The 24035-nt window shown below is 43.0% G+C and overlaps 10 protein-coding genes across 10 annotated transcripts; 5 read left to right on the forward strand and 5 right to left on the reverse strand.

The window, feature by feature from the left end:
• Positions 1-727: 727 nt before the first annotated feature.
• Positions 728-3932, forward strand: EAE98_002074 (uncharacterized protein; the record flags this gene model as incomplete). The annotated part of the gene is made up of 7 exons (XM_038949693.1): positions 728-1032; positions 1171-1345; positions 1404-1685; positions 1737-2139; positions 2198-2385; positions 2440-2946; positions 3008-3932. 7 exons carry the CDS (start codon positions 728-730, stop codon positions 3446-3448), a joined length of 2301 nt encoding a protein of 766 aa, XP_038813432.1. The 3' UTR covers positions 3449-3932.
• A 246-nt stretch (positions 3933-4178) lies between these two features.
• Positions 4179-5083, reverse strand: EAE98_002075 (uncharacterized protein; the record flags this gene model as incomplete). The annotated part of the gene is made up of 3 exons (XM_038949694.1): positions 4179-4331; positions 4389-4724; positions 4970-5083. 3 exons carry the CDS (start codon positions 5081-5083, stop codon positions 4179-4181), a joined length of 603 nt encoding a protein of 200 aa, XP_038813433.1.
• A 374-nt stretch (positions 5084-5457) lies between these two features.
• EAE98_002076 (uncharacterized protein) lies at positions 5458-7379 on the forward strand (the record flags this gene model as incomplete). The annotated part of the gene is made up of 4 exons (XM_038949695.1): positions 5458-5508; positions 5569-5638; positions 5690-6191; positions 6394-7379. 4 exons carry the CDS (start codon positions 5458-5460, stop codon positions 6929-6931), a joined length of 1161 nt encoding a protein of 386 aa, XP_038813434.1. The 3' UTR covers positions 6932-7379.
• A 1172-nt stretch (positions 7380-8551) lies between these two features.
• EAE98_002077 (uncharacterized protein) lies at positions 8552-10084 on the forward strand (the record flags this gene model as incomplete). The annotated part of the gene is made up of 1 exon (XM_038949696.1): positions 8552-10084. One exon carries the CDS (start codon positions 8552-8554, stop codon positions 10082-10084), a length of 1533 nt encoding a protein of 510 aa, XP_038813435.1.
• Positions 10085-10838: 754 nt separating this feature from the next.
• On the reverse strand, positions 10839-12683 carry EAE98_002078 (uncharacterized protein; the record flags this gene model as incomplete). The annotated part of the gene is made up of 2 exons (XM_038949697.1): positions 10839-10943; positions 10995-12683. 2 exons carry the CDS (start codon positions 12681-12683, stop codon positions 10839-10841), a joined length of 1794 nt encoding a protein of 597 aa, XP_038813436.1.
• A 378-nt stretch (positions 12684-13061) lies between these two features.
• Positions 13062-15661, reverse strand: EAE98_002079 (uncharacterized protein). The gene is made up of 4 exons (XM_038949698.1): positions 15139-15661; positions 14669-15090; positions 14439-14522; positions 13062-14388 (listed from the first exon to the last, which is right to left on the reverse strand). Exons 1-4 carry the CDS (start codon positions 15265-15267, stop codon positions 13380-13382), a joined length of 1644 nt encoding a protein of 547 aa, XP_038813437.1. The 5' UTR covers positions 15268-15661; the 3' UTR covers positions 13062-13379.
• A 1180-nt stretch (positions 15662-16841) lies between these two features.
• Positions 16842-17554, forward strand: EAE98_002080 (uncharacterized protein; the record flags this gene model as incomplete). The annotated part of the gene is made up of 5 exons (XM_038949699.1): positions 16842-16916; positions 16971-17100; positions 17157-17190; positions 17245-17360; positions 17421-17554. 5 exons carry the CDS (start codon positions 16842-16844, stop codon positions 17552-17554), a joined length of 489 nt encoding a protein of 162 aa, XP_038813438.1.
• Positions 17555-18137: 583 nt separating this feature from the next.
• EAE98_002081 (uncharacterized protein) lies at positions 18138-19105 on the reverse strand (the record flags this gene model as incomplete). Its single annotated transcript, XM_038949700.1, has 6 exons — positions 18138-18220; positions 18268-18274; positions 18365-18582; positions 18663-18746; positions 18808-18864; positions 18991-19105. 6 exons carry the CDS (start codon positions 19103-19105, stop codon positions 18138-18140), a joined length of 564 nt encoding a protein of 187 aa, XP_038813439.1.
• An 847-nt stretch (positions 19106-19952) lies between these two features.
• Positions 19953-21401, forward strand: EAE98_002082 (uncharacterized protein; the record flags this gene model as incomplete). The annotated part of the gene is made up of 5 exons (XM_038949701.1): positions 19953-20006; positions 20053-20515; positions 20568-20654; positions 20701-21302; positions 21351-21401. 5 exons carry the CDS (start codon positions 19953-19955, stop codon positions 21399-21401), a joined length of 1257 nt encoding a protein of 418 aa, XP_038813440.1.
• Positions 21402-21900: 499 nt separating this feature from the next.
• On the reverse strand, positions 21901-23861 carry EAE98_002083 (uncharacterized protein; the record flags this gene model as incomplete). The annotated part of the gene is made up of 3 exons (XM_038949702.1): positions 21901-22624; positions 22679-23431; positions 23485-23861. 3 exons carry the CDS (start codon positions 23859-23861, stop codon positions 21901-21903), a joined length of 1854 nt encoding a protein of 617 aa, XP_038813441.1.
• Positions 23862-24035: the final 174 nt, after the last annotated feature.

Here is a 24035-nt window from a genome sequence, read left to right on the forward strand (position 1 = left end):
GAGCTTTTACTGCTTCACTCCACGCAAGGACTTCACATCACATTAACATTGAAAATTGTTAACGATGAAAACATTAATAAGGATCATTTTTAGAAACGAGAAGGGTTCGTTGGGTGAGTTTTAACTAGGAAACTACTATTTGAATCACAGCGAAAAAGTCATCTCTATAGATCTCAGTTGCATCTCTCACAACTATTCTCCCGGACCAACATTGGATACCATGGACTGCTGGACTCATAGTATGAATTAAGGATAAGAACTACTAGGACATCTTACCATCAATTTACAAGCTCCAATTGAAGGCATTCGAAAGTTGTGACCGGTACTTCCATGATATGATATTCTGGTCTATGAAATGAGCGGCCGAGGGTATTGTCATGATATGTCTTGCCATGATATGTCTTGCCCAACCAAATATCCTGCGCCTGTTTGACGAGAGTATCATTTCTTCCAGATGGGTCACAGAATGTCTCGACAAGAACCACAACAACCATTCTTGTACCCCCGCGGAGCATACACACTTATCCAAATACCTCTGTAGTTTTCCTATATCCTTGAAGCTCACTCATTAGGGCCGTCTCACGTGTGGTCCGTGTGAGTATAAAATATCTACCTATCATAATTGCTGTCAATAATCTTTCCATACAAAAATTGAGTGAATTCTTCGTAGCATGTATATCGTGTAAGAAACCTATACTTAGAGAACCTTGGAAAACACCACTTGAGAATGTCCAAATGTTTGCCGGGGCGCTTGAAACATGCATATTCATTGGCTCACTGTTTCACCCCACGTCAGCCTCATCGCCCTTGCCTTCCCCGCCATTTCAACACCAGATCTTTTTCTCAACATCCTCTGATACCATCTTCATTCCATAGAATACAACAATTTCAACGAAAATTCTCTACAATGAATGCTCAGGAACTCAAACACTTCCTTGCGGACTCGCCCCCTAGTGTCGTTCAGCTTGAGATCAAAAAGCATTTTGAGGCGCTTTCTGATAGAGAAAAAAGATATGCTCATTATATTAGCAGGTATGTTTGAACTTCGGGAGTTTGGAGAGCTTCAATCGCGTGCACATTCGTTATGGATACAAAGTTTATCTGGATGCTTGGCGTTAGCTCAAAGTATCTGAATCGTTTGCAAGGACATCAGCTGATATTACACGACAGAGCATCCGTTCATGGAACACGTATTACTTTAAGACAAGTTTCACCAGAGTCCGAAGACATCTACGATCTTATCGTTGAACTTCACAAGTCTTTTGATGGTAACTGGGGTTCCGCTCAAAAGAAAGCTGGGATTAGTGATGAAGATTTGAAATTTTTCCTCGAGTATTGTGGTCAAGTGAGTTGCAATAAGACAAATAGGACGAGATTCAGAATACGGATCTAATCTTTTATAGTTTCTTGGTAATTGCGGAAATTACAAGTTTTTTGGAGATTCCAAGATCATCCCAAGATGTGACGAGAAAGTCTTTGAAGCTTTGGCTGCGCTTTCTCCAAAAGCAAAGCAACATTATGAAGCTACCAAAGGAGCCATCTTCCCAACTCAAGATCCTGGATTGATGCATCTTGGATTTCCTGATGATGGACATTTGACCAATTATTATCCCAATTCAACCAGCATCACCAAATCGGATATCATTGCTGTGGGTGATTTCTTGGAGCAAAAGGGGTTGCTTGTGGTAAGTAAAATACGTTTGTTGGCCTGCTCATCTTGTTGACCCGTCAAATAGGAAAACACAAGATTGAGAAAGACTCCCGAAGGATCATTCGAAGTTTTGCTTGCTTCAGCCGTCACGAGTGTACCATCTGAAGGCAGCGATATTGGCAAGGAAACTGAGTTCACCATCGAGGAAGGCCCACTAAAGGGCAGTAAGCTGAAGATTGCTTTTGGTGATCATTCAAAAGAGTTGGCCTTGATTGCCGAGAATTGCAAGAAAGCCGCCGAGAATGCAGCAAATAATACACAGAAGGACATGTATGAAGCCTATGCTAAATCGTTTGAGACTGGTTCATCGCAAGTCTTTAAGGATTCGCAAAGATATTGGATCAGAGATAAGGGGCCTTCAGTTGAATCTAACATTGGATTTATTGAGACTTTGAGAGATCCTCAGGGCGTGAGAGCTGAGTTTCAGGGTAATTCTTTTACATTTCCAAGTTTCGAGGAAATCATACTGACGAATAATTTGATCAGGATTTGCCGCTATGGTAAACGCTGAACGCACTCGTGCCTTTGGCGGTCTTGTCAATGCTGCCGAAAATCTCATTCCCAAATTACCTTGGGGAACAGAATTCGAGAAAGACAAATTCTTGAGCCCAGATTTTACAAGTCTTGAAGTTTTGACGTTTGCTGGAGCTGGAATTCCAGCGGGTATCAATATCGTAAGGAACCTTTGGTTGTATAGAACTTTTCAGCACTACTGACTAATACTACAGCCCAACTATGACGACATCAGACAAACCGAAGGGTTCAAAAATGTCTCATTAGGCAACGTATTGTCCGCTAAAGCACCTAACGAGAAAATCCCATTTATCAGAGATGAAGATCTCGAAGTATTCTCCAAATATCGTGATGCAGCCTTCGAAGTACAAGTAGGAGTCCACGAGCTTCTCGGTCATGGAACTGGAAAATTACTTCAAGAAACCAAACCAGGAGTCTATAATTTCGACATCAAGAATCCTCCCGTCAATCCTCTTACCGGAAAACCAATTACTACATGGTATAAACCTGGACAAACATGGGGATCTGTATTTGGAAGTGTAGCCTCAAGTTATGAAGAGTGTAGAGCTGAGGCTATCGCCATGGCCCTCAGTTGTGATTTCGAGGTTCTGAAGATCTTCGGCTACGGCGATGGAACACCTGATATGAACAATGAAGCCGGTGATGTTTTGTATGCAGCCTGGTTATCTATGGCTAGAATGGGTGTTTGCTCTTTAGAAATCGTATGTGCCCGCCCTCTAAACCTCCCCCCCAAAGAAACAACTAAGTACTAACTTTATCCAGTGGGACCCCCGCTCCACCAAATGGGGCCAAGCACATTCTCAAGCCCGCTTTTCTATCCTCCAATGTTTCCTCTCGGCCCCTGAATCCTTCTGCACCATCACCCATTCCACTCCCGATCTCTCAGATCTAACAATCAATCTCAAGCGTCACCTCATTCCCACAGTCGGTCGTCAAGCTGTAGAATCCTACCTTCAAAAGTTACACATCTATAAATCCATTGCGGATGTAGAAACAGGTGTCAAGGTATACAACGACATGTGTTACGTAGAGCCAGAATATTGGGGACAGAAAGTCAGAGATCAGGTGTTGAAGTGTAAGCAACCAAGAAAGGTTTTTGTGCAGGCGAATACGGTATTAGGAGAGGATGGGAAGGTGGAGTTGAAGGAGTATGAGGCAAGTTGCGAGGGAATGATTAGGAGTTTTGCGGAGAGAGACGTTTAAAGTTGTGGAAAGCTGTGGGGTCGAGGTGGTGGAAGGCATGGGGAAAGGAGAAATGAACCGGGAATGAGGCATGGAACAATTTTGATGCATGGGTTTTGCGCATAGTCAGTGAGACCAACATTGTGTTTTTGCTAGTGCTGGTGGAACACTATACCAACAGCACCCAAGCTTCGTGTTAGCTGGTTCGGGGATCTTTTGAATTCCAAAAGTATCAGTGCTAGCGCGTAGACTTTCATCACATGAATATGAAATCAAATTATGCATGGCCAAAGATAACGCTGTGCGTAGTTTTCGGTATGACGAGTAGAAAACGTGGCTTGGCCATACTTATCTTTACCCACCCGACCCTTTAGTAATTCCACAGAATGGATTGGGCTGCACTCGGGCATTGCACCCCGCGACTTTCACATGAACACATGTTGACTGGCTGATGTCGTCACAAATTCATCCTTCGAAATGCACGTCTGCCACACACTCCCATCCATACTCTTCACCTGCCAAAGATCATCCTGAAATCACATATCTCACAATCATCCGCGTAAAAAAAGATATCATTGCTTTGTGGTTTTCTTCATCATTGCAAATCAGATTACATAGCGCCCTTCACAATGAGACGACCCATGCCCATTCAGAGGTCAAGATGCAAGAAGCGACTCGTCAAATCGACTGTAGAATTTTCCCACATCCGCGCCCAAATGTACCCATTCCCCCCAATCTCCACAACACATATTTAAAATACCATTGCGTGTGGCTTATCACCCTTGCGAAGGCTGAAAGAGCTACCGAGGTAGCTGGCGAGTTCTGGGGTCTTTTTGAGGCTGGAAAGGATGGCCTTGTCGATGGTCTTTTGGTCTGCTGCGCGGCTGGAGGATGGTTGCTTCTTCTGTTTTGATTTGTTAATTTCATGAAATTGTGACATATATCCAGCATGAGATCTTACCTCTGGCTTCTCGCCTTGCTTGAAGAAAGCCTCTTCTGATGCCTTCTTCTCTGACTTCTCTCTAGCAAAGTACTTTGGGTTTGAGAGCTCCTCAATCTTTGCTGAGTCGATACCCTCCAAATCAACCTTGGTAGAGGTGGCGATAACGTAACGGGCGTTGACTCTGCGGATTGGGACACCGTTGACCTTGAATGGGCCGGTAACGAGGAGAACACCTTGGTCGAGTGCCTTCAAGAGAACGACACGCTTGCCACGGAAACGACCGGCGAGGAGGATCAGGACTTTTCCGGGTTCGAGGGATGGTCTAACTTTAGATGGTCTGATGGACTTGCGGACCTGGAGAATTGATTGTTAGTGATGAGGCTCTTTCAACCATAAAACAATGCCTGAAAATGCGATGCAGTGATGTAATATAATGGCGATCTGGTTGACATCAAAATCAAATATATCTCTGCCGATTGCAATTGTAATCGCAAAGTCCCATATATTTGAATCCCGCGCCTCGTTATTTTCCAAATTTGACGATATTCCAACCAACGCTCTGCCATCTCTTTCAAAAAAAAGGGTCCTCTTGTATTTACCTTTCTTGGAGCGGAGACATCCTCTGCCGGGTAGTACTTTTGTGCCTTCTCGTTGGAAACGACCCGGGTCGATTTTCCGAAGGTCTTCTTCTGGGTAGCTTCTGTTGCCGACATCTTGAAGAAGGAACCGTTGGTGGGTAGTTGTCGTAAATTTTGTCGCTGGTCGTTGGCGTGAAAGTCGAGATGTTCTTCCAATACAGAAATTCAAGCAGGGCTAAAACCTGCGGCACTACACTTGGAATTTCAATTCGCTTAATGATTTGTGTATCATGTGATTGTGTGATTATCTAAGTTTGGGGAAAGTATGCCTGTCACATCAGGCCATAATATCGATAGCCTTTTTAGCGTCATAATTGGTAGACCCACCCGGACACTTTCATTGCGAAGCTCCGGCCGCCTAGAGTGTAGCTTCCCATACTTCATTACGCATTAAAGCTATCCTGTTCAACAAGATACCTGTCACCAAACAGCTTACCAAAACCAACAAGATGTCCATTTCACCAATTATTACTTTCAAGGCGGGGAAGTGTGAAATCGATGTAAGTTTATTCATATCTTTCTGCATTCAAATGCCAAACTAACAGCTCTACTTCTACCAGACATCAAGTCTTCCTCACAAAGTTAAGCCTGAAGCAACTCCAGGTTATATCTACCTTTGGTCCGAAGATGGTAGGTCATTTAGATATCCCTGGAGATAGGATTCAACTAACTGCTATGAAGATTTAATTCATTTCCAATGGCGAGAAAGAAGCAAACGTATGGATGATGATGAGAATATGGATTTACTTTTACCACCAACCGACGCCATTTTCCAACCATATGATTCCAATCAAACCACTGAACCAACCGCAAAAACCAATGGCCGCATATTCGTTCTTAAATTTTCATCCTCTTCCCAAAGATATCTTTTCTGGATGCAATCAAAACCCCAAGCGCGAAATGGAGATGCAAGTTGGTTTAGTCCCAGGGACTTGAAGATTGGACAAATTGTGAATTCATTGTTACAAGGAGATGAAGTCGACGTCGAACAGGAAATCGCACAAGTCAGAGGAGATGACGGAGGAAATGACGATCAGGACGAAACGATGGAGGACGTTGAAGGTCATGGTGATTCATCCGAACACCAAGGTGGAAGTGGAGGTGCTGGCGCAGGTGCAACTGGTGGAGATGTTAGGGAAGAAGGAGCTAGCTCAAGGGAGGCCGGAGCTGATGGTGGAAGAGCGTAGGTTATTCTCATCCAATTTTTGCAAAGTACCCAAGCATTTACACACGAGGCGTTTGGTTGGTACATTGGAAGATTCAACAATAACCATACCGTATTGTTCTTGTACTTCTAGACAGCTATGTTGCGCATGAATTTTAAAATTTACGAAAACCATCCGTTTTAGCCTTCAAGAAGAACCTTGCGCTGACCATGTGAGTAGTGCTGGTTCAGGGCCATCAGATGCTGCCTCAGTTGTTCAAAACTTTCTCAATTCATTGAAGGGTCCTGGGGGAGCTGGCATGCAACAACAATCCCAAACTCAAATGTACACTACTTTACCGGACCTTTTACCAAATACGGTAACCATTCCATCGATCGACGCTGCAACCCCAGCCCAAGTGGATAATCTCCTTAGCTATCTTCCACCAACCATCCTACAACTTGCACAAGAATCCGCATCCTCCCTCGAAGGAATGGCTGATGCAACTTCTGCGACTGCAAACGCTGCTATGGAGGCTTTGAGCTTGGACCAAAAGAAGTCGGTATTGAAGAGAGTAGTTCGAAGTCCACAATTTCATCAGAGCTTAGGAAGTCTGACTATGGCAATTCGTGACGGTGGTTTGCCTAGTATTGCGGATGCGTTGGGAGTTGAGCTAAAGAACAATGGTTTAGTAAAGGGAGGAAGTGTTCCATTAGGAGGTGGCGAGGCAGTTGAGGCATTTGTCGAGGGTGTTAAGAGGTCGGTAGAGAAGAAATGAGCTACTTGAGCGTAGATCTTTTTTCCTCAGAGGGTTTTGTAAGATACAAGGGATAGATGTGATGATGAGGTGGCCTAGAAGATGATACCAATTGATGATATGTTACGACCAAAAGAACAATTTGTATAAGTGAGTACTGTTGCTTGAGAAGATGCCAGGTCAAGGTTGAAGATGAAGCAATGATTCTTCGATGTGTCTTTCATAAAATAAGCAAATGCGTTAGCTAGCACTGACGCTTTTGATAGCTGATGAAGAAATGACATTGATCATGGTTTGGAGCTGGACAAACACCATCATATTGATGATTCAAGTGGATGTGCTTTATTTGTCTTCTGTCATACTGCTCTTCTCCGTTTGTATACACCATGGCTCACAAACACTGTTGTTCCTACTTCTAACAATAGTTTTTTTTTCTCTGAACGCATTAATAGCAATGTTCTTCACTCATTACCACCAAGATGTTTGATCAATGCCCATTTGAGTTCCGAGTGTAGCCAGAAAACATTCTCAGATCTATTCCAGTGCTTACTGTTCTCATGAACATGAAGTTGCCTAGATCAGGGTATCTTGTAATATTCCACAAACTACTATCATCTTCACCTGTCCACTATGACCATTTCCTTCAATGTTTCCCTCCAGTATTCTATTCATGAAACTACCAGATCATGCAGATACCCAGCGCTTGCTACCAGTTGCTGTTTTGTAGATGGTCCTAGTGCTTTTCTATAGTCATAAATATCTTCTAGGTGCCGGTTTTGGAGTCTTAGATTCAGACATTCCCTGTTCTCTGTCTCATTAATGGTTGTGATGATTCAATATTGATATATAGAAGCTAAAATTAACACATACTATCGTATCTTGTGGAAACTGGCCAAGTTACGATGTAAATTTCATATAATACTGATTCTATCTTCTACTATCCTAATTAGATACCTTCTATTCCGTCATTGAAGGACTGTCTACAGACAGTTCATGCTTCTCCTAGTCTTTTCAACTTGACTTTGACAAAATTTCAACAACCTATCAAAGTTTTTAACAGTCATACTTCTGTATCTATATCATTCCATAGAAGTCATTTGTTCAACTATCAGAGGTCAGCCATGCTATCCATTTCTTTTATTAGATTCGGCCGGCGAATAGATACTCATTATGGCATTAGAGATTCAACTTCAACGATCACTTCAACGATCTGGAAGAAATCACCTTTTATAATTGAGAGCTATATATTTTGTTATTTCTCATTTTCAAAAGGATGAATGGTAGTCCCAAGTTCTTCCATCCTCCATAAAGATTCAGGCATTCACTGTATCTTTCTTTATTACCCATCTACCACCATCATCTAGAAGAGCTTCGAGTGAAGTTTATGATAGTGAATATAAAATCAATACAGGTCCTTCGGTATCTTCCACCTCGGAAGCAAAACAAGTTTTTTATTAGCTTAGCGTCTCTATTATTTTCCCACAACGAATATTTAAGGATTCGAATTTCGAGATCAATTTTGTCCACTCTAAAATTCAACCAACACAACTGAACTTACAACAACCTTTTCTTACCATCACATTTTGCCGTACTCTATCCGACAAGATTTTGAATCACATTAATCATCCTCACCTTTTCATCATGTCAGGCTCCAGTGATTCTTCTACAATTAGTCACCAAGGCTTGCCTCAAGGTTTGGGAATTGCTTCTAATGAAACCAGTGGTCGTGCTACACCTAGGGATTCCCTTGGTGGTACGAATACAGACTCTAGAGTCAACGATCCTAGAATTGGAGCAAGTCCACAGATGCAGCAACAAGGCGGCGCCAACAATCCTAATTTTGGACCAGTAAATACCTCGATGCAACAGCAGATGGGAATCAATATGCTGCACCCACATCGAATCACACAACAGCTAGCTCAGAATGCACAAAGACACTATCATCAATTGGAGCAACATCGAGCACAGCAACAATTACAACAGCAGCAGTATGTGGCTCAACAACAAATGCAGCGAAATCAAGCACGGCAGCAACGACTACAACAGCAGCATGTTAACCAGACGCAAGCATTTCAACCGGTACAAATTCTGCCAAATGATGTTCTCAGCCAAAGCCCGATCGCTACCAGAATGAACGGTGGACAAATCGAACCTGCATTCCAACAACTTCTCAACACAGGTGTGGCCATAAACCCCACACAATACATCATGAAGAATGGAAGGCCAAATACCTTTGCTCCTACCGCCCCAACTAACGCACAACCCCGAGTATCTGTTCAACAACCAGAGAAGGAGGAGGAGACCAGTTATGAATCCACTCGTCTCAATCTCATTATCAATTCTCCCCTGACTATCACCGGCGATGACAACATAATCACTTTCCACCCGGCCCCACAAATCCAAAAAATCACAGATGCAATCCTCAAATCTCTACATTCTGCGTCTGAAGGATCACGCGGTATTCCAATGGGCGATGCTGATGGTCAACCTAGGGAAATCAAAGTTGAAATTGGCGCTGCTGTGACGATCAATGGAAAGAATAATATCCTAGGAGAGGAAGCTGTCAAAATCTGGGGACAGAGAGTCAAAGGGGAGGCACTGGCGGCACAGACACAGGCGCAGAGAATGTTGGCACAGGTTCATCTCCAGTCTCAAGCTAACGCGCAGGCTCAAGGACAGGCTCAAGGACAGGCTCAAGGACAGGCTCAAGGACAGGCTCAAGGACAGGCTCAAGGACAGGCTCAAGGACAGGGACAGGGACAAGGACAAGGACAAGGACCGAGGAATGGAACAGCAAATATGGAGTCAACTGTGCAAAGAAATGCTCAGCTCGATAGTATCATGAACGCGCGCTTAAAAACTCTTCTGACACAGGGACAGATGCAGAATGAGATGGCGGCGCCGAAACTGGAATTTCCAAGCGCACAGGAAGCATTCCAGAGATATGAAGATGAAGATGAGATTATACGAGCACAAGGCGCTGCATTCTGGAACGCGGAATGCCAAGCCATCCTCCGACGACAACAGCAAGCCAAAGCACAAGAAGGAAAAACGAAACCGCAAATGGGTACTTTCCCTAATGGTCCTTCAAAAGATTCTGGCAAGAGAGCTAGAGAATCCAGCGTTGGTCAACATGACGAAGAGGCGAATAAGAAAACGAAGATGGATATGTAGATATCTGATGGATGGGAAGGATATGTATGGACGAACTCCTGCCAATATCAGCACATGGAGAGTCTATGATACTCAAGAATTTTTTGTTTCGAGGTTACTACTGCATGCGGAAGAATTGATGGTGGAAGTGGGGTGGTTGGATATGGGGATTTGTTGATTTTGATTCGATTTTTTCTGCGGAGGTTGGGTTATCAATTGTAGTGGCAGGATGGGAGTTGAAAGTTTGCTTTTATTACAATGCTCTCTCTGGCTCCTCGCTCCGGGTTCATCAGGGTTTGGTCGTTATCTCATGTCATCACAAAAGGATACTAATGTAATTAATGAAAACTGCAATCATAGCAACGGGTGTATATGGCGGTTCTTTTGGGGTTCTCTTCAAGATAGTATACTATTTTCTAAGAAGGGTTTCAAGAATAGAATGTTTAATAAAGATACTACAAGACATTCATTCACAACATCTGTCAAATAAAAACTTTCATACACATATTCTTGATCAAACTTCATTAATTGGCCTAAGCTCTCTACTGTACAAAAGTTTCTTCTCGAAAAGTCATTGCTCTATGAAACCGACTTTTCCATCCTTAATCAAACACTTGTCAATGTGCACACCAGAAGTAAATCATTTGTGATCCATATTACCACATCGCTGCGTGATATAAAGCCCCCTGTCTCAGACTCCTAGCAAAAAAAACTTCCCAAAATTCATGAAGATCAAAGTAGATATTTCTATTGAAAGAACAGGCTGGAATTATCTTTATCTGTAATCACTTGAGCGGATGTCTTGTCTGTGAAGATCCTTGGCCCATCGAGGTAGTTTGCGGTCTTTCTCAAACAGGAAGCCACAATTATTACAAAGAGTCTAGAAATTGTTAGTGATAGATATCATAATCAAGACATAAAATCGACTTACTCTTGGTCCAAAAGGCCCATCCCTCACACACCAAACCGATGTTCCCCAGACTTTGCAGTGTGAGCATCTCCAACTATTCCGTTCAAATTCGGTAAGACTACCACCTCCACCATACCCAGTAATACCGCCAGTATCAGGAGTTCCTCTTCCACCAGGTGTTCCAGATCTCCCCAATGGACTAAGACTTCTGAAGCGTCTCTTCTTCTTGCTTCTCTCACCACGACCCATACGTTCTTCTGCCGGTGGTTCATCGAAGTATCCTCTGTTCTCACCTGGTGTTGGAAGACCACCAGCCATCCCGGAATTCGATGAGAATCTAGCGGTTTCTCTCCTCATCCGCCTAATTTGTCTTTCTCTATCGCCTTCTCGCTTCTCGATTTCCTCCTTTGACAAGATCTCAACCTTGGGTTCCCACTCATCTGCTAGGTGCTCATTATCATATCTCCACCCGGCATCCTTACCATGCACAGCATCATTGGGGATTTCTCCCCCATAACCTCCAACCAAACCACCACTTTCACATGCTTCCTTTTTCAATCTCAAAACTGCTTCGTAAATCGCATGTGTCATGGCTGGGACCCATTCACCAGGTAAACCAAGATCTGCGCAGGTTTGTTTTGCGAATATTTCAGCCGTTCCTGGGGGGTGTAGTAATGACCATTCAAACCTGTCTGTGTAGAGATGATTCGAAAGATTGATATTCAAATTAATGATACACCGGTACATATCATCGGGATTATATTCATCGGATTCTGGTGGTATTGAGGTTGCTGTGGCGGTGATTTCTTGCGACTGTGAGGTGGGAGCTTTAGCAGGAGTCGAATAGCCATTAGATTGGCCAATGACATTTCGCATGGGAGTCGCATTCCCACTTGCTGCAGGTGTACTTGAAGCATCTCGAGACGATGGCCCTTGTTTGATGGTGGTGGTCACAGTGCCGTTCGCCGCTGCAGTCTGTTGCGAATGAAAGAGTGGATGAAGAGCCACACCTGCGTATTCTTCAAGCTGTGTACGGATCTGTTTACTGATTTCGGCTGCCATTTGTCCTCTGTTCGGTAAGTCCAGATCTTGCACCATGGTTTGCGCGAATTGATCGGTGGTTGTCAATGTCTCGTGTAAATTCCACAGAAATACATCCTTCAGGCGATATGGGACTGTCGTCTCTTGTGGTTTATATGCCGGTAGAGAAGTATCAATCGAAGGGTAAGATACTTGAATGTTTACAGGCACGGGCAAAGGCGCAGGGGGTGTGAAGGAAGGAATATCAAGGTCGATTCGAATCGGGATTAACGTTAAAGGTAATGCGATTTGTGCATAATTTTGCATGTCGGTTTTTCCTGGGCGTTGCTTGCCCATCCAATCTCTCCAAATACCTTGAATTTCCACTGGCGCAGTAGCTTCTTTGCCAACCTTTTCTGCGGGGTCTTGTTTTGCCTGTCCAATATCTTCCCTTCGTAAACTCCTTAAGCCTGTAGGCCTTCTCTTGTTTTCATCATCATCATCCTCCTCGAATTCATATCCATCCTCTGCATAATTTATTGCTGTGGTTCCTCTTTTCGTTGTTCTACCGAGTGGTGTCGCGACAGCTGCTGTTGGCTGTATGACTGGGGTAAGCAACGAATTGGTATATGTGCGCAATCGCGGAGCATAACTCGAAATGAAAGATTGAGGGGGATTGCGAGTCGTCATGTTGATGTGGGATTATCGAATATAGGAAGTACTAATTCAATCAATCGTTCCTTGGACCTTGCGAAAGAATGATACAAATTTTGAAAACAGCTCAAAAGCGTCTTAAAACAGACTGCTCATTTAGGCGATAATAACCATAGGAATTGCGCAGTCTCGAAGTATTATATGGTGTTTTCGACAGATACGTAGTATATTTCAGAACGCGTCGCGAGAATATCCCATTGTCAGTTTGGAAACCACAAGCACTTTGGACCTAAAGTCTTAGAGATCCGGCTAGTCCCGATTCGGTTAGCGTCTACGCTCACACGAATTCACCTCATCCATTTCTATCTGATTGTCATTTGAGTGTTATGTTATGAGAAACAATACTTTAATATTTTACACATTACGATTCTGTTGGAAGGTAGCGCCTGCACAGCATGTATTTATCCTGCATATTTGAAGAGCTGGAATTTACCATGAATTTGGTCGTGTTGCGTCTTGAAAGTTATCCAAGCACCCATAGAAAGCTATAGGTTTTGATCATGGCCGGTATCATGAGGATATCAAGCATCTCGTTGAGATTGCTAGTCATATGAACATTGTTGTTATGAATCACTTTGCAATTAACTCACTTATCTACTTTATTGCTAACCGTCGTCATTACCGAATCCCATTATTACCTCACGTCACCCCTTATTCAACCCAATTCTAATGTCAAACATTCATCATCCTCACTCGGCAAGGATAATGGGCACTCGGGTGTGCCGCAGCTTCTTCAATCTGATATGCTCTCTCTCCTCTATGAGTTTGTGGGCCTTTCTTCTTATGAGACCTATCCCATTCTTCATATGCATCCTCAAACACAAATTCTCGTACAGTGCAGGCCAACAAAACCCTCAACTCCGTCATGACTAGTCCCTGGGCAATACAGTTTCTTGGGCCATATTCGAACGGTCTCCATGCACCTTTCACAGGGTATAGCTCATGGCCTGGGTCTACCAGCCATCGTTCTGGAAGAAATTCTTCAGGTCTAACCCAGTACTTCGGCGCGCGGTGCATCCCTACATGATCAATGAAGCAGACTGCACCATTGGTAGGACATGCAGTGCCCTGATCATCATAAAGAGTCACACCTGGATATCCTTGTCTGGAACTTGACGCGGCAGGAAAAAGTCGAAGCGTTTCCTTGATGACAGCTGTTGTGTAAGGCAAATCATTTGCGAGATGTGGTTTGGTTTTCAAAAGCTCGCTTGCTCCATCAATCTGTTTTCCAAAAACAAGATCATGTTCTTCTCTGACTTTCCGCATCGGCTCGACATTTTTCGAGAGTAAATGGTAGATATAGCAGATTGTACTACTGAGTGAGTCATGACCCGAGAAAACAAACAAGCGGATTTGCCTAATCGCGAATGCCTTGAAATCAGGGTCTAGTTTGTCAGGCTTGACATCGGCGTCGGGGGCGATTTCTGCTTGCAAAATGAGATCAATAATAGCTTTGCTGCGTGAATCCTTGGAGTCGGCTTTGTATTCCGCATATCTTCGATCTAGCTCTGCACTAATATATGCATCCATCTTTCTTCCGTTAGACCATTCCATATACCATCGTGCTACATTTATGCGGCTGAAGGGGTCGATAGCTGCGGCAGGCTCATGCCAGCGAATTTGGCTAATCATAGAGTCTGCAAGAACATTGTACCCGCGTTGAGCATGAAATTCGGTGTTCCTAATAAGTTTAGCCTCACTCGGTAATAAAACGAGGAGAAAGAGACCCACATGATTGTCTTTCCAATTAGATCCATAGTGAAGCGCAGAGTCGTGGTATCCAGATAGAACATATCGCCCTTTTCGGCGTGCTCTCTATCACGATATCCAATAATTAGCAATTTGGAACCAGAGAAAGGTTGAAAGACAAAAGAATGCATCAGGAAATACAAAGAATTCAGCGAGCCAAACAAACAGAGGTAGATATCGGACAACAATGAAGAAATAAATCAATGATATACCTTAAAATATCCTTATAAACTTCGATTTGCTTGACCATCCCCGGGACCAGCTTCTGGAAATGTTCATTATTAAACGCCTTATTGAATACAGCGCGCCACGGTCTCCATGCTTCTTCGGGCATATCGAAGAGACAGGGGCCTCCCGCGATTGGCTTGAAAAAGCGTGGCAAAAGGTCAACTTTGCGCGCGGCGATTAGAGTATTGGTCTGCGTTACAGAGATGGCAGTCGTGGGAGAGTGGATGCACATGAAGAGTCCAGTCATGGGCCAGAGATCCATATAATATACGCCTGTAGACTCAAAATGGTCGCGGTAGATCTCGCCGAACATATATTGGTAGTGAGCATCTTTTGGAAGGCGCCTGGACATTTTCCCAAGTAGGAGAAGGTGGCCAAAGAGGAAGGAATGTCCAGGTGCTACAGGCTGCAAATGTTGTTAGTTGGCGTTCGTAAAGAAGAGATAAAAACTTACGCAGCCTTGCTTCTGAAGCTTTACCATGAGCATCCGCGCTGCATAGAGTCGTGTGAAGAAATAGCCCAGCAAAGTTACTCCTGCGACTGAGACAGCCGTAAAGATTGGCTTGGCCTGGAAAACATCCATGATGGCGTGAAGATTGTCTGTTTGTATGTTTGTATGTTTGTTTGTTGTTTGTTGTTTGTAAAGATTTGATTCTAACTGTCGAGATATCAAACGATGGTACGTCGAACCGAGAATTCACTACTGCTTCAAAGCCACATGATACAACGCACAAGCAGTGAGATTGGTAGATCCATCCATGGATAGAAGATTATGCTTGAAAAGGCTTTAAAGGGGCGCAGCAATGTAAGTGAAGGCCGAGTGAGGTTCTTGGTGCTCCAGCTGCCCAGGTGCGAAGAGGTACTTCATTCTTGACAACGATGGCGAGATATTAGTCACCAACTGCTACAAAATGTAGCGATTTAAGATTGGATCACCTACGGGAAGTAGGCAGAATACAAATGCAATTTCGATATGCATGGAAATCTATTGGAAAGCAATACTTTCCAAGCATTTGTTTGTCATGGAGGGGTTAGTCTATTGAGGTATTATAAAGTAACCCCAAAGGCCCGTGCTCTATGAATTCGCCTATCAGCATCGATCGACAGGGGGGCGCGACGTCCATCTACGTGACTACTAGAGTCAGTATCATGATAATAAGGCATGTGGGTTTCTCAATCACTAAAAATAAATGAATATTCAACTTGTATCAAATTTTAATTCTAAACTTTTCTATGAATTAATCTAAGTAGTTCTTATTGAAACTGATCCAAGCTCATTACAGTAAACAGCAGTTACCTAGGTACTTCAGTTAGGTAGTACAATCCTAAGTAACTCGGTGAGGCTGTAGTGCTAGTGCCGGTATCTAATAGTCGGCTATTACTTATTTAAATGCTAAACTAGTCGTTTTTAATAACCTTATATCAATGATCCCGGTCCGTGCCGCCCCCTGATTTTGTACAGCGGTCGTTTCTTACCCTGTGTTTTCAGGCATTGTATTACTCCATTTTTCGGATGAAATCATTCCGTAATAAACCTTGAACCGTCTGATGAATCCCGATAGGTGATCCTCAACTTTGTCTTCACACACACTGATCGTCTGAAGGATTATGGTTATAAATAGGACAAAATGACTGTTTTTGGTGTGGTTTTTGAGAGCGACGAACAGCTGTGCCAGATTAGCACTTATGCGGCTTATTTTTTATTTGAAGATTACGCCACTCTACTGCCGCGAAGATGGTGGGGATTTGACAACCCTGATAACGCAATATTCATCTGCAGAAGGCTAATGGCACGTTTACCACCTCAGTTTCTTGGACTGTTCAATTTCGGGCTCATTTTGCACAAATGATAACCAAGCGTCAAAGTCTGGTGGTGCACAACTTCAGACTTCCAAGAATATGTCAATATACCACGCCGTTGCCTTACTTCGAAGGTGGTGTGTAAGATTCAAACATCAAACTTCGTGGGGCCAATAGAGAAATGAGGCTCTAGAATACAGAAGGGGGGCTAAAGATAGCTAGCGGGCTACTCCGATGGAAGATTGGAAGGCAACTTAACTTCAAAACAGCTCCACGTTTAGTTATACCTCTCAATATTCTATCAGACATTCGTTTCTCAGAAGAAAGCCAGAGTCCAAAAAGTCATAAAATTCCACCATGAAGGTTACAAAACAAACTTTTGCGTTGTTGAGCATTGTCTCTTTAGTTTCCGCTCAATTGCCCTCTTGCGCTGTAAGGTATTCTCTAGTCAGCTATACTCCAGCCATTACTGACATTTATTCACAGCAAAGCTGCCTATCTAGTTTGCCGTCACAGTGCGGTCAGACTGATATCAGCTGCATCTGCGCTGACAGCTCGTTCTCTCAAAACATAGGTTGTTGTTCGTTGTCCAAATGCGACACGGCCGATTTTAATTGTATGTAACATGCTCAATGCTTCTTCAAATAACAAAGTTTCTAACACCCTGCTTAGCGGTTATCTCGTTCGCGGTGAATTTGTGCTCGGGGCAAGTACACATAGTTCCACTTTACAAGGAATTCTTTCTCATAGACATTCACAGAGCGGGGATCTCCATCGCCAGTACACTTCCATCTTGTCCCTCATCTACTAGTGGGGCAACCTCTGCTTCGAATGTCATTCCAACCACAGACGCCAGAACAACAAGCGCAAGTCCATGTAAGACCATCCAATACAAATTTCTGATACTTATGACGTGCAACAACTTAATTTGATTAGCTACCACTTCTTTTGCGGCCACTTCAACTGATGCCACTACCTCACTGTCTGCTGGGGCAGACAATCAGCAACTCCAATCTAGACTTCAGGCTGGTGGAGCCATTTTTGCCATTCTAGTGTTGAATCTCCTTTGAAAGAGGAACAGGGACACATCAAGCATGCACGCGATATGGGGTTGGGGATAATCCCAGAACATAGCTCAAAGTCATAGAGAGAACTCATCACATCGACTATTTCCACTGGGTAGTTATGACATAATCAATTACGTCGCAAAATTGAGCATCTATTTTATATGAGCCACATGTACTCTATTCTACTTTGACATCACCAGCTTCGATTAAAGAGTGATATCCACCTGTGAGGTCAGTGATTGTGAATGAAATTACACAAACATACATGGAAAATTTTGAACATAAGCAAAAGTACTCGATGTTTACACATAAAGAATTTCGGGTAACATACAAGCACAGCGCTTTGATTCATTGCCTTCATTTCATCTACTAAGAGCCAACTCATGTACATTGATTTCATCAACTACCCGTTAAGATTGAAGATTGCTATTCTTCTTCGCGACTTCCTGACTTTAAGTTTCCTCATCATGGCATTACCAATGAGTCCCACAGAGCGGGAATATCGCTGACTGAACCACTTCAACCCATAGCCATGGAACACATTGTGCTCATTTGTGCTGATACCCAAACTCAGCTGAGCATCCAATTATTCCCTCGCAAAATCTAGGTTGCTTGCTGATTGTTGAGAAGTTGAGCCATTTACTACGGTTATATGTTCGAATTCCGCGGCTGATCGGTATTAGTATAGCTAATTAGGACTCGAATGTGACACTTACAATTATTCTTTATTGGAATAGAAATTCCTCATTTTTTGACGGGAAAATGAGCATAAAACTCCTCCTCGTCATAACCATCGATGTCTTCGTTCCTGACTTCCACGAAATCTTTGGGGATGAGGAAATATGTAACAATTTGAGAGAAAAGGAATGGTAGGGCGAAAAATCCAAAAAGTGCCAGGACTCTGATAAGCATGACTATGTATATCCCGATGTCCTGTCTCTGGAGAGCGAGATAACTGATGAGATCAAATCCGACTTTCATTGATGCACTAAACTTATGCGAGGCTAAAGTGTCTATTGCTGTCAACACGACTGAAGGACATTAGTGATTAGGTTTTAATAACCATCAAGTCCGAGAGTTGTAGAGAGAATAGCGAGCACTGTGAATGAACCTTTTCTGTAAAGCCCTTGATACGTCGAGGTATGGAGGAGGCTTAGATTCTGATACTCCGGACCGTTGGCTGATGCGAAAGTTACTACGGCATAACTTGGATGTTAGTGAAAAGCAATTTCTTGGCAGGGGTATGAAAACAGTACCTATTTGTCTGCCAACAACAGTACACACATTACAAGATTTCTTTAGCGTTTCGACGCCTAAGATATTAATAACTCATGTCAAGTATCTCGAAATTCATGTTTTTTTTGGACGCGCTAATGAGGCGTAGATGCGTCTGTGATTATATTTACTTTTTCACTCAGATGAAACTTTAGCTTACCTACCTAATAAGTAGTCTAAAAAGTTTTTGGTGCGTAAAACAAGAGAACTGGTCTGAACGTATTGATTCTGAAGCATTAATGAGGCGTAGTGAATGAAATGGTCACAATGTTCATGCATCTCGCTATAAATTGAAGTGGCCATGGGTCTGCACTAATGGACTCATGCTCGCAATTTTGTCGTGCGACCCTACATCAATATGCCTGCATTATGATAGGTAGATGAAAATGATCTCATTGCGCCCCGTGTAACAGTGTTTATGATTCTACATTACCTATATATACGATACTAGTTCGTTCAGAACGGTGATTGGATTAAGTGCCAGTTGAGATGTATGTTGGTGTAGCACTCAACCATAGATGAAGAGTTTCAAGTTCGGTCAAAACTAAAAAAATAAGCGTACTGCAGAATGCATACACGAACTAACGCCTGGCTTATTACGAAATTGGTGGGTGTCAGAAAATCTTTATGCAAGCCTGACGTATGTCTGAAAACTGTTAGTGAGGTGGAGTTATGGAATGTTTCCAGAACTATCTTCACTGTAGACCTGCAGCGTGGCTCGTAGACGATATTGGAGGAGGGAAATTCGGATAAAATTATCCTGTCAGCATGCAGCGGGGTACATGAAAGATGAAGAAACACCCTTTTCTATGTACCAAGATATGATAGATGGTCAGAGTCGCCACAACGGCCACTTTATCGGTAGTACTCGGTGACGATCGCGTCAGCCCCCAACATACTTAGAGTGGACATAGATTTGGCTATGATGCAAAACATGAAGAGCCAATATAGGCCCTATAACTTATGGCGCTTTGATGATGTCAAATGGAAGAAACCGTGAGCATCAGTTGTGTCTATGTTCCCCTATTATCGTGCTCACATAACGTGAAGGTCTCTGAAGATCTGAGAAACGAATCTTTTAGCAACTACTCCGACAAGTTCAACGCTTTGAACAACGGCTTTCGAGATGGGTCTATCGCAATTTGATCATATGGGTCGAATCCATAAGCAACAGTTGTTCGTAAGATTGCACCTTCGTCTGGATTGAGCACAAGCTGACGGAAAAGGCATCAACCTTAGCACTCTACATACTCGCAATCACTGCTGCTATCATTCGCTTCTACATACGCATTAGAATTCAAAAACAGTTTGCTATAGACGATGCCCTTATTATAGTCGGCATCCTCTGCATTACAGCGTCTATCGGCCTCCTTTTCAATTACATTGATAACCTTTTTATGGCCGAAGCCTTGATACTGGGAACCTCTGAAATATACACCCAACTTCCCAAGGACTTTATCCAGCGTGTTTATGATTATTCGGAGCGTTCGACAATAAGCCTGATGTGTGCTTGGGGAGCAATAGTGAGCGTCAAGTTTGGCTTTCTTTTCTTCTTCAAGAAATTGATTGATAGAATCAAGAGTATGACTCGGTATTGGTGGGTGGTCTTTGTGCTTAACTTGATAATTGCGGGATATGGAATGGCGATATACATTTTGGCTTGCCCGCATTATAACAATCCCCAAGTTTGTGAGTCTCCTGGCTGCCACCTCTAAGATGCTTGCTAATTTACTGAATACAGTACAATGTGGCCAAGGAGCTAAGGCGCAAGTTGTTATCAACTATGCAATCTCTCAAATGGTCCTGGATATCTTTTCAGACCTCATCAGTAAGAAAAATATTCTAACCAAATGCTCTAACTACTAAGTTTTCAGTTCTCGTAATCCCTGTCCGCTTGATTTGGCAAATCAAAATTCGCTGGACACAGAAGATTGCCCTCGGTTTCTCACTCTGCCTCACCATTGGCATGATCGTTCTGACCGTTATTCGTGTCTCTGGACTTCATGTCGAGTCTACATTTGACAGTGCATGGGAAGTTTACTGGCTTATTGTCGCTGGCGAAGTCGGTCTGATTCTGACCACCGGCACTGCCTTCCGTGCTTTGTTTATCTCTCGCAACCAGAAAGTAATAGGACCCCAGCTCCCCTCCGACAGCAGCAAGATTTTCAGTAGAACAAAAGAATTATTGCGGCTGATCGCAACTCCCAAAAAGTGGCGAACGAGACGCACAAGCGAGACGAGCGGTGCTATTGATTCCGCAGGTGCACATCATGAAATGCATGGGATGATGGCACTGCCAGGAATCGAGAGAGGTACAATAACGGGTATCAGAACCTTCATCAACGGAAGGAGCAGCGCACTGAGGGTAAGCCAAGTCATCAAAAGTCCCGTGGAACAGGAGGAAGATGGATGGCCTTTAAGTGAACAACAGCAGAGCATCAAGGTCCAACATGAGATTTGGACCACGAGTGAAAGGGTAAATAAGACTTCCTTGAACTTATGACTAGTGGTTAATGTAAAATAGGCTGGAATGCAAGAGTCACATCCACCCGTGACGGATCGTGATATGGTTTAAATTTAGTTAAAGTTATCAAGTGGGTGTGTGAAGAAGTGATCGGCGAGATTCAAAATGAAAAATATAGAAAGCAGAAATTTTTGGTTCCGTTTAATATTATATTTGGAGGTGATCTTCTAGATACCCATGCTACTTCATCGCCACGTTAGTCTTTTTGTTGTCGTATACATAGCATAGTTAGAAATTAAAACCACATTAAGAAGGTCTCAACGAATTTGGCCTTAAGCTACATTCAACTTCCGCGCAATATTATTCAAGGGTTTTAGTCAGTTTTCCACTTGCTTAGTTCAATAATGAAAAAAAAATCAATGTTAGGGCGACGACATGACATCTCAACTTATTCTATTTTGACCGACTTAATCAAGTTTATAATTTTCTATCAAAACACTCGTAGCAAAAATCAGCCTATCCTCCCTACATACTCATAGTCTAATATACAAATAGTAAGCGACAGTAGGATGGTTCCTCAAGTATCTTCCATGCGAATCTTTGTACCCATTTAACGTTCTCTTCTTTTAATTCTAAAGGGGATCTTGTTCTTTGGGGCTTGAGTGCCAAAACCATAAAATGCCATACTATGTTTGAAATGCTTTTCCTTTGTCAAAAGCTCAATGTCGTATTGTTGCACAATCCTCGCAAAAACTGCAATAATCTCACGTTTAGCCAAGAAGCGCCCCGGGCAAGTTCTTTCTCCGACGCCATACCCGATGAAAGAATTCCGCATCACGGACTCGCAATAGATGGGCTTCGAGGAATTTTTTGGACGGGAAGATGACATGAATTGTGAAACGCCATTAGATGACGGTGTTGTGATCATAGGTCCACTCATAGCTTCCTCTGGGTATAGTAAGAACCGATCCGCCCAGAATGTATTTAGTGGAAATTCGCCATTTCTCGTATTCCAGACTTTGGCATCATGATGTGCCGGGCCACAAGGTACCAGAATAGGAGTCTTTTTAGGAAAAATCCACTGATTTATATGTACCGGTGAATGATGGCTATAAAGAACGTGTTGAACTTCTACATGCAGGCGAATAACTTCTGCATAAATCGATTGTAACAGCGGAATCCGAATTAGTTTATGAATAAACTGGGGGGATGCAAGAGATTCAGAATCAAAAGAAGCATCGTGTAGTTCTTTCCGAACACGTGAAAGCAAAGCTGGGTCTTTGAATATTTCTATGACAGCCCATATTGCTGCCTTGTGAACATTGATGCTTGCGCTGATGAGATAGTCAGTCATGCCTACTATTGAAGGGAATGTAGAAATGACCTACCCCCATAAAAGACCAAAATCCGAAACAGCCATCGAATCATAGTCCCAATTATCTACCTTGGATAGACATTCCTGTCGTTCTCGTATGCATCGTGAGCCCCACCAAGGATCAGCATCACCATCAGCATCAACATAATGATCTTTGAACTGGGATCTTGCAATACTGTGCCATGTTTTCACGGTGGCAACAAGCTTTTTGCGAAGCCTATAAGCCCTAGGGATCAACCAGGGAGGGAAAGATTTCACAAGTTGGTTAGCATATGGAAGGAACTCGAGAAATTCTTCAGTGAAATCGGGATTTATGGCTTCGAGGAGTGGACCTGCTATGGCCTTGTTCATCGATGCTATCAATGGCAACTCCAAGAATTTCATGATATCAGTATGCTCAGACCATTCTTGACTAATTCCAAGAGCTTGAATTTCGCAGGAGAACTCTAATGACCATCGTCTGTAGAGTCCAGGCAGTCCATCTCCAGTCAGTAATCGCAGAAACCCAACGTGAGTGATATAGTCGACACGATTATGGGTTTCTATCTTGCTTTGTGGGTGAGACTTTGCATTGAGGCCTGATTCATCCAAAACATAAGTTTGTACAGCTTTTGAGCTCATTCCAAATATTTTGTTCAAGACCAAAACTTGATGAACTGGCGCTGTGATTGTTTCTTTGATTTTCCAGAGAGCTGAGATCATCTCAGGGCCTTGGATGAAGAATATTTTGTACCCAAATATCTTGGCCCCATAGACAGTTTGGTCGCTTAGACACATGAGTGAGTATGCTAATTTTGATGAAGGAGTTATTGAACTTACTTCAACCCATGGAAGAACTTTCGAATGTTAATGATCGAGTCAACTGTTCGCCCGAAGAATGGAATCATGTAAGGAACAGTAGGAGGCTCTCTAGCAGGACTAGTATCCGAGCACTGAGCTACGAATGACTGCCATGTTTTCAAATAGCAGGCCAAGAAAGGAAGATAAAGGATACTGAGGTATAGAAGTATCTGATGTGTTATAGGGGACTGGATCAAAGATACCATAAAAAGGTAAGCATTGGATCTTGACAACCAAGTTAAGATATCCAAGGAAGATAGCGAAGATAGAGATGACGAAGGGACCTGAAGAATACCCGAAGTGTCTTGAACCTGCGAGAACAGATTCAGCACGTTTCTAATAGCATCAGAAATCATGATGAAGCGTAGACTGAAGAATGACTTGGCTATAACAGAGGGAATGATGCTCCAATATATACACAGAAAACTGAACATACCCAGGCACTTAAATCATCAAGACAGGAGTACATATAAAAACTCGACAAGGCTGTACCAAAGGCTCGCGCTGGTAAGCTTACACCTGTGCACTTG

This window comes from Botrytis deweyae (genome assembly GCF_014898535.1).
Source record: "Botrytis deweyae strain B1 chromosome Unknown BDEW_004, whole genome shotgun sequence".
NCBI classification, from domain to species: domain Eukaryota; kingdom Fungi; phylum Ascomycota; class Leotiomycetes; order Helotiales; family Sclerotiniaceae; genus Botrytis; species Botrytis deweyae.

Bases quoted from the DNA above. Each gene is read 5' to 3' on its own strand.
- EAE98_002079 (XM_038949698.1), bottom strand. From the start codon at position 15,267: ATGGATGTTTTCCAGGCCAAGCCAATCTTTACGGCTGTCTCAGTCGCA. The intron at 14,523-14,668 runs GTATATCATTGA...ATATCGTGATAG, and splicing joins GTTTATAAGGATATTTTAAG to AGAGCACGCCGAAAAGGGCG. The intron at 14,389-14,438 runs GTGGGTCTCTTT...TAAACTTATTAG, and splicing joins CTAATTGGAAAGACAATCAT to GAACACCGAATTTCATGCTC.